An 8,675-nucleotide genomic window follows, 5' to 3' on the forward strand; every position below is an offset into this window, starting at 1 on the left:
GAGTTTGTGAACTTGTTGGAAGAAAAAGGGAAGAAAGTACCTCCGTCTGCATATAAATCATTCCTATTTTTGCTGACACGGTAAGAACGGAAGTTCTTGCATTTATTCTAACGGGGACGGTTTAATTACACATCAGAAGTTGAAGAAGAAGAAGAAGAAGAGTACACTACATTCGTTTTTGAGACGTTCTATTCAACAAGTGATAATCTTTTCACCGGCGTCCGGTCGACTCTTATTGCCAATTCTACTACAGCTTTGGTACCTAAGGTACCTGCTACATGCATGCATATGGCGGATAAAGTGTTTCTTAGATCATTTAAGTTCAAACTATATCTAGAACCGGCAAACACTACACAGATAGTGCTCTGCCTTTAATATTATATCCATCAATTTGGTATAAACTATTTAGGTCTTTCTTCAGTGTTTAGCGTTCAGCGCTCAATAGAGGTTAATTTGCCATTCAAAAATACAAATCTCTTCTATGAATATTAATCCTATGAAATTATCAAGATTTTTTTACCCTCTCTTGTTGGTCTTATCTGTACAGGCTATTTTTTCCATTGGAAATTTGAAGCGTCTTTTAGGTACTTTACAGAATCGTTTTCAGCAGGGCCATGGCCAGTTCCTCTAGCCTAGTTAGCTCGCGAAGAGCGAATCTCAAGAAAACAATAAAATTAACAAATCGAAAGTGGTGCAGACAACACTGAATCACTTTTGATTTGAATTTTACCACAATATTCAACGCCAAAGAAAGTTTTTATTTCAGAGCGTGACCAAAATCATGACACAAAGAAAGAGCAAGCGTTGTCTATATCTTTCTCGCAGTAGGATTAGTTTATTTTCCAAAATGGGCGTTCCTGACTGGCTATTGCATTGCTTGACAAATTGACGAGAGTATGACGCGTACAGCGTTGTCTAGACTCTTATAGACAACGGCAAATTAGCCAATTAGATTGCGAGATTACAAGCCATTGTGGTAAAAAATTCATTGTGTGAATGCCAGCTAAGCGTTTTCAGTGGTTGGTACTCGAAAGGCGTAACAGTTCAGTGGTTGATTCTCTCTCGCCATTTTGTTGTAAGCAGCGTCTGTTATAATTGGCAATGGCGATCACTTTGGTTTAGTTTGTTCAAAAGGACTATTAGGGCCTCCACTCCGGCTTAAACAAAAACAAATGCGCATGTTTCAGCTTCAAAGGAATAAGTTGTATGACTTATCAGACCAAGCGTCAACCTTTCTACTCTTTAATGGGGTCGAGTTCACTGGTTGTCTTGGTTGTTATAGCATCTATCCTGTTCTTCCCATTGTCAGCGGTCAATTGAGCGGACTGGGTTAAGGCTACTTCGATTTTCCCGTGAGGGCCTTGGTCTCTAGTACCGGTGGTATGGGGATTCATGGCAGGTGCCTCTCGAAATGTGTAGTGGAGCATGCGTACTACAGCACTCTTGAAGTTTGGTAGGCGAAAAGCATAAAAGAAAGGATTAATGAGGGAATTAAAGATGATAAACAAAAAGTGTAAATCTCTGAGCCAATGAATGAGCTCGCAACTGCAAGTGTGGCATAGGTTCATTAGATAGATCATGATGCAAGAAGGGAGGTAACAAGATAGAAAGGCCGCAAGCATGATTAAATATGTTTTGGTGAATTTTTTTTCCATCTCTATAGCGCGCTGACGCGTTTTGTTGTGTTCCGATTGGCCGTCAGTTAGGGAACTAATGTTGGTGACCTGTCTTTTGGCGTACTGGAAAATGCGCACATAGGAAAAGATGAAAATGAAGAGTGTACAGAACATGGTGATAATAGCAAACGCAAACGCGTATGTGACAAAACCCACGAAAAAGAAAAGAGAGGAAAAGCAGCCAGATAGGAACCACACAGTGGCAGCAGTCAGGCCTACTCGCTTGTAATTGGTATTGGCTCGATACCATAGCGGCTTTGTGATGGCCAAGTAACGGTCAACAGTAAGAGCAGCCAAACTCAAAAGAGAAGCTGTACAACAGAGAAAATAAACAAACGGGGCAAACCACGACATGCTGATGGAAAGGCCTCGTGCCTGTCGATAGTGGGTATTGATGGCTAAGGGTTCGACCAACAAGCCAACAATTAGATCTATCACAGCGAGGTTGGCCATCAGAAACGTGAAAGGACTTCGTAGGTTTTTATTTGGGTCCACTAACACTGCAAGGATGACCATCATATTTCCAGGAACGGTGGCTATCATGAATATAAGAGCGAGAACCATTGTGGTCCATGATACCTCGGGTGGAGCCGAGACTCCAACGCAGTGGCTTGTTCCAAGCCCCATCGCTGTATCAAGGCTATGCTTGTTGCCTGAATTGAAACAAAATAATGTTAACGCATGTGTATTACGGTAGCTCAGTTACGTTTAGCAAAGAGAGAGATTACTGCCGGTCAAATGACCATGTCATTTTTTTCACTTGAAACAAATTGAGTCTCTTTCATGTTAACTTTATCATATTTACAGGCGGGCCTTTATACAGTATTTTCGACTGAAGTTGCAAACGCAAGGAAAAGGTTTGCTTCGCTCCACAGAGATTACTCGTCTTTCCAGTGAAATTCTATACGCGAAATCAGTCATGGATATTTTTCAGAGGACTGACTTTCTACATTAAACACTTTCCAGGTCAGAAGCAATTTATGGCTGGTTAAAGCACAGGCCGCCCAAGCTCAGTATACGATTTATAGTCTTTTGTTTTGCCGCCGAAATTAACTTTGAGCTTACAAATGCTATATAATAAGCTGTAAAGGGTAGACATAAACTTCGCTTACCACTACGTACAGTTGTCCTCGTCTTTTCTGTGCAATCGGAGGGCAAACTGTGTCCGTTTTAGCCGGCTTTGTGAATTTCGAATTTTTACGATGTAGTTAGTTGTCATTTCCCGTCATAAAGAAAAGAAAGGCTGGTGACTGGCGGCGACCTCGTCCCACAAATTTCTCTCGCATCACAAAGCAACGGTCCGAATCGCCGTAAAAACGCCACAGCCTTAAGGCCAAGTAAATTTCCTATCACATCATCTCCACTCATGGACCACACAACGATTTTTGGCGGATAAATTCCAAATAATGTTCGGCTTTCTACAATCTTCCGATGCGTTCAGCTTGATGTGTGGCTACGGCAGTTATAACTCGCTCATATTACATTCTGCACTGTCATTGGCCAATTTCAAACACTATCCACGCGCAATTATTAGACTGTCTAGGTGTAAGCAAAAAACAAAAATACCCACACTCGCCTCCTTCTCTTTATGAGGGGAAATGACAACTAACGACATCGTAAAAATTCGAAAGCCACAAACCCGGCTAAAACGGACCCAGTTTGCCCTCCGATTGCACAGAAAAGACAAGGACAACCGTATGTAGAGGTAAGCTTATTTTAGCATTTATAAGCTGAAAGTTAATTTTCCCATACAAAGTCTATAAATTGTATACCGAGCTTGGGCTGCCTATGGTTAAAGTTTGATTGATTCATTGATACGTTGATTCATTCCTCACGGGAACATGATCAGCTCCCACTGAACGTCGGTGGCTTCAAAATGGTTAGACTTTCAAGTCTTCTCGGATAAGGACTAGAAACCGTAGGCCCCGTCTCAAAAATCTCTTTCATGCTCATAACTTCCTTGTGGGACGTTAAAGAACCCACACATTATTCGAGAAGAGTAGGGGACGAATTTAACGGTGTTGTGGCTGTCCTTCGTGAGTGTATGTGTGGGTGGGTATAGCAGGACCCTGCTCGAACAAATAAATAACGACAAACAGCAACATACCTTTGCCCTAAACTCCCTTTTACCGTACTGTGACGTGACCTGTCAAAGTATATTCTTGTTGCAATAGTTACATGGCTAGCCGTAGATTTTCTGAATTCGTTGGCGGCAGAAGTAGCTCCAGTTCTGGAAATCCTGCAAATATTCAATGCTTAGAATTGCTACAAAGATATCAAAGGGCCTCTAAAATCGTATGAACTCTTTTTCTTAGGCCATCATATAGCTTGATTAAACTAAAACACAAACAGCGGTGATAAACATGGTAAACTAGCAAATTTTACAAAGACTTGATGTTTAGTCTGCTCCGGTTCACAGACAATGACAAATTTCTCGCTCAAAAGTCAGTAAAAAGATCCTCGACCGCATCAACAGCACAATCGCGAAAAAACACAACCTCCACCAATGGAAAAACACCACAGCCGTAATCAACTGGTTCAAATCTAACAACACTTCAGCTTCATCTGTTTCGACATCGAAGAGTTCTATCCATCCATCAGCCAAGACCTCCTAAACAAAGAACTCGACTTCGCCTCCAACTATGACAACATTACCACCGACGAAAGAAACATTTATCCACGCTAAAAACTCCATCTTAATCCACAAGCACATACCCTGGCAAAAGAAAGGTAATACAACATTCGACGTAACAATGGGAAGCTACGACGGCGCCGAAACATGTGAACTCGTGGGAAGCTTTCTCCTCTCCCAACTTCAGGATCTTTATATAAACGTAGGACTTTACCGAGAGACACAGAGAACATCAAGAAAGAAATATGCCGCATCTTTAATAATAACGGACTACGCATCACCATAGAAGCTAACAAACAAATAATCAACTTCCTAGACGTCACATTTAGCCTTAACCGAAGCACTTATTAACCATTTACAAAGCCGAATACTTCACTGCAAACTTTTTGGATATCTGGCAAAATTGGATTGTAGTCAAGCACCAGTGGAAAAACTTTCTTATCTGGTTTGACCTTTTTGCTCAAAAGTTCGGATCTTGATATACTGCGAGCTTTGTCGAACTGTTTATCAACAAGCTCCGCCGGATAATTTTGAGATTTCAAATATCTTCTGTATTCCTTACACCTATTTTGTAGAAAGTCATTAGTAGAACAATTGCGTTTGATTCTTAAAGCTACCCCAAAGGGGACTGCTCTTTTGCAATGTGAGGGATGTGAACTCGAAAAAGGTAGATAGAGGTGGCTATCGGTGGGTTTAGCATAAACATCAGTGCTAATAAACCCGTTACAAAAATGCAGCGTGAGATCAAGGACATTCAAATGACTTTCGAAGTAAACCAATTCGAATTTAATAGTAGGATACAAATCATTGATATAATCAGTGAATTCCAATAATTTAGGAAAAACCTTGAGTCCAGAGGTCAAAAATATCGTCCCTGTATCTCCACCAAAGCATAGGTCTCAAGCTACCCTCAAATTTGGCTTCGAAATTTCAAAGTTCAGCTACTATTTCATTCAACAAAAACTTTCTTGTTCATCGCAAAATGTTATTTATTTGGCCACTTGTGCCAAATGCAACCTGCAACCACAAGTCGGCCATGCTGAAGAACAAACGAACTTGTGACTTGGCTAACCACTTTAAATTAATAACTCTGAACATGAAATTTCACAAATCAATTTCATCATTATCGAACAAATAAGGTCTTTTGAAAATTCTTTACATCTTAAACAATTGTTACCCACTAGGGAGGCCTATTGGACTGCGCAATTATTTACCCTCAATCCTCATGGTCTTAATAAAAGGCGGGAATTTAGATCAAACCACCGCATTAATTACTACAATTGAGTACTTGTGAGTTGACATTTTCCCAATACGATGCATTTTTATCGATATGTCACCTATAGTTCTTTATTTGTCTTTCATTGTCATATCCATGTCATGTTGTAGCTTACACCTTTGTTTTGTTACGTTTCCTTAATTTCAATATTTCTGTTCTTTATATATAGGCCGCTGTTTTTGTGATTTGCACTCATTGTAAATAGTTTTTTAGTTTTTACCTTTTAACCTGAAGAAGGCCGAGAGGCCGAAACGTCGTGTGTTAAACCCCGTCCAGAACAGTCAAGAGTTTGTCTCTTCGTCGCCTTTTTTTTTCGTACACTAAACTACAAATTCGCGTTGAGACATTGTATCCTGTGGATCCTCTTACTGGGAGTTCATCGTTAGGTCAACTAACAGCCCACACCCTTATATATATATATATATATATATATATATATATACACCCGTTTACAAAAACGTTGCAATTTCAAAGTATATATGATATATATATGCCTTTTGTCTTCTCATCAGAAAGGTGTTGACAGAAAAAACAATAGGGGGCCATTTTTACAAAAGGAAAGAACAATAGCTGCTGTCAAACCTTTTGAAGGCTTTGTTTGAATTTCACCAGTTTATCGGCTCTTTCTACCACCCACCATACCTTTTCTTCTCGTTGTTTTTTTTAATACTTGAAAAGAATAAGTTATGTGAGAAAGGCAGTATCTTAACAACTTAACAACTCAGTGTTATTTTTTCCTAACTGAAAGAACTGCTCCGGTTATGAAGATGGTGATTACTAGTCAGCTCTTTTCCGAATTACCTCGAAGAACGGAGCAGTTTCCCCACATATCTCAACTCAAAAGCCAAAAAAAAAACCTAGAACGTAAATTACTTTTGAAGAAAGTTAAGTTGTAGGAGGTTTTCACATGACGTCATCGCCGCCACGTTCGTGGACGAAAACAAAAGATTTCTCATTAGCTTCTTTTGTTCCTCCACCAGAAGTCGTACTTTTCTCTGTTTTGTTATTGGTGTCTCTAGAGGTTGGTTGAAAACCTCCTATATTTCATTACTTATGGCTTGATCTTTCAGTTTTGAAAGGTGTCTAACGAATTTATAATTGGATAATGTTTGTTGGGAATATTGTCTTCGCAATTCACTTTGTTCTGGTCTTTCATATACCGGATCCGAAATAATGTCCATAAAACAAAGAACAACGTGAACATAATAATACCGAATTAGCAAGGCCTAATCGGAATAACAATAATTCTTTTGTCCTCCGCCATTTTAGTCCGGTATATGAAAGTCTACCCCAAAACACTTATTGTTTGCGATTTCTTGTCATCTCGACAGAGCCACGGGTTATTGTCAGCCTCCTGATACAATAGCGAGGAAGCATGAGTGGCACTTTACTCATTGTTTTGCTTTAAATTCTTTTCGATTTCGGCCTTGCTGGCATGAACCCCGTGTACATGGTGAATCATTCAAAGGCTTAAATGACGTAAATGAGTCATAAGTTTTGGTTGGTTCGGAGGTTATTTTGTTGGCGGGTTTACAGACCACACATCTTTGTGATGGCTCCCCGTAAAATATTAGTTCCCGCAATGAACCTTTAAAAAAACTAGGATTAAAGAGCTCCCGCTTGAATCAATTAAATACTGTTCCATTTCCCTCAAATAGCTTGTGGGATTTTTCTCGTCAATTTTTGAATATTATTTTTGTTAAAAGAAAAACGCATTTTTCCTTCAGCGTGAAATACACATGCTTCGTGTCTCACCTTTCTGATGAGAAAACAAAAGGCATATATATATCATATATACTTTGAAATTGCAACGTTTTTGTAAACGGGTGTATATATATATATATATATATATATATATATATATATATATATATATATATATATTTATATATATATATAAGGGTGTTGGCCCGAGGAAAACACCTGTCCACGGGTGCTAAGAATTTCTTCCCGAACATGGCAAATTGTTTGCCGCGCTAAACCGTACAGCAGTTCAACTAAACGTTGTAATTTATGCTTGAGCGAGAAATTATCTGTGAACCGGAGCCATGTACATTGAACAAAAGAAACGAGTTAGTATCATGATCATGCATGCACCGAGCGAAGGCGCTACAACAGAACAATTAGCTTAGTACCTAAACACCAACTTGTATGTAAATTACGTAATGTTTGTGATATAAAAATAAGTGCGCAGCAGTGTGAATAAAACTCCTCAAGAGTGAGGCTTCAAGCCTTACGAAACAGGCCTGTAGGGCAATTACCGTGTAGCTATGTTTTTATTCTCACAGCCCTCTATAGTTACGCTCTACCTTGTACTGAGCACTCTAACTGGCTCGATCACCACCTCTTAGTGAGTCTCTCAGGCCAACAAAGGTGTCACCACGTCAAGAGGATCTGCAAGATTCCTAGTCCAAACCTCACGACATGAACGACTGTAGTAAGTAAAAAGGAAGCGAGGACGGACAACTTCTGACGTAAAAAAAAGTTTAAAATTTAAAAATTTAATAAAACGTTTCGGTCAAAGACCTTCTTCAGTTACGACAACTTTTGCATAAAAACGGAACTTAAATAAGATTTAGGCGCTAACAATTACACAATAACAAGTGACAGCTGTCAAAAAAATATAAAATTGCAAAAAAGAAGAACAAAAAGTGGTGCTAATTTGTAGAATTAAATTAAAAACAGAATGGTTGCTATTCAAACAAATTTTCACAGCTTCTAAAATGCAAGTAGTGGATGGAAATTTATTTTCTCACTGCCGTAAGGAAAGCTTTGAATGCCAGAGAAAATAAATTTCCATCCACTACTTGCATTTTAGAAGCTGTGAAAATTTGTTTGAATAGCAACCATTCTGTTTTTAAGGAGAATTTCTTTCTTCAAATTCATGGCAGAGCTATGGGTCCAAAGAATGGCTGCAGTTATGCCGATCTTGCCATGGGCGAAATCGATCTCCATGCTACATTTTCCGGTGAGATAAAGCCGTCCCTGTGGTGGTAACCTGCGATCAAGCGTACTTTTCTTGAGACAGGGCGCTAAAAAGTACGCCTAATACAATTTCTTAACGAGTCGTCTGCCGCCCACCTGTCAAGAG

General features: G+C 39.3%; 1 protein-coding gene across 1 annotated transcript; it reads right to left on the reverse strand.

Moving 5' to 3' along the window:
- Positions 1-235: 235 nt before the first annotated feature.
- Positions 236-8,102, reverse strand: LOC138024459 (adrenocorticotropic hormone receptor-like). The gene is made up of 3 exons (XM_068871668.1): positions 7,894-8,102; positions 3,784-3,915; positions 236-2,329 (listed from the first exon to the last, which is right to left on the reverse strand). Exon 3 carries the CDS (start codon positions 2,301-2,303, stop codon positions 1,236-1,238), a length of 1,068 nt encoding a protein of 355 aa, XP_068727769.1. The 5' UTR covers positions 2,304-2,329; positions 3,784-3,915; positions 7,894-8,102; the 3' UTR covers positions 236-1,235.
- Positions 8,103-8,675: the final 573 nt, after the last annotated feature.

The sequence above is a fragment of the Montipora capricornis genome, chromosome 11 (genome assembly GCF_036669925.1).
Source record: "Montipora capricornis isolate CH-2021 chromosome 11, ASM3666992v2, whole genome shotgun sequence".
Lineage (NCBI taxonomy): Eukaryota > Metazoa > Cnidaria > Anthozoa > Scleractinia > Acroporidae > Montipora > Montipora capricornis.

Excerpts from the sequence above, each read along its gene's own strand:
- LOC138024459 (XM_068871668.1), bottom strand. The coding sequence starts at position 2,303 with ATGGGGCTTGGAACAAGCCACTGCGTTGGAGTCTCGGCTCCACCCGAG.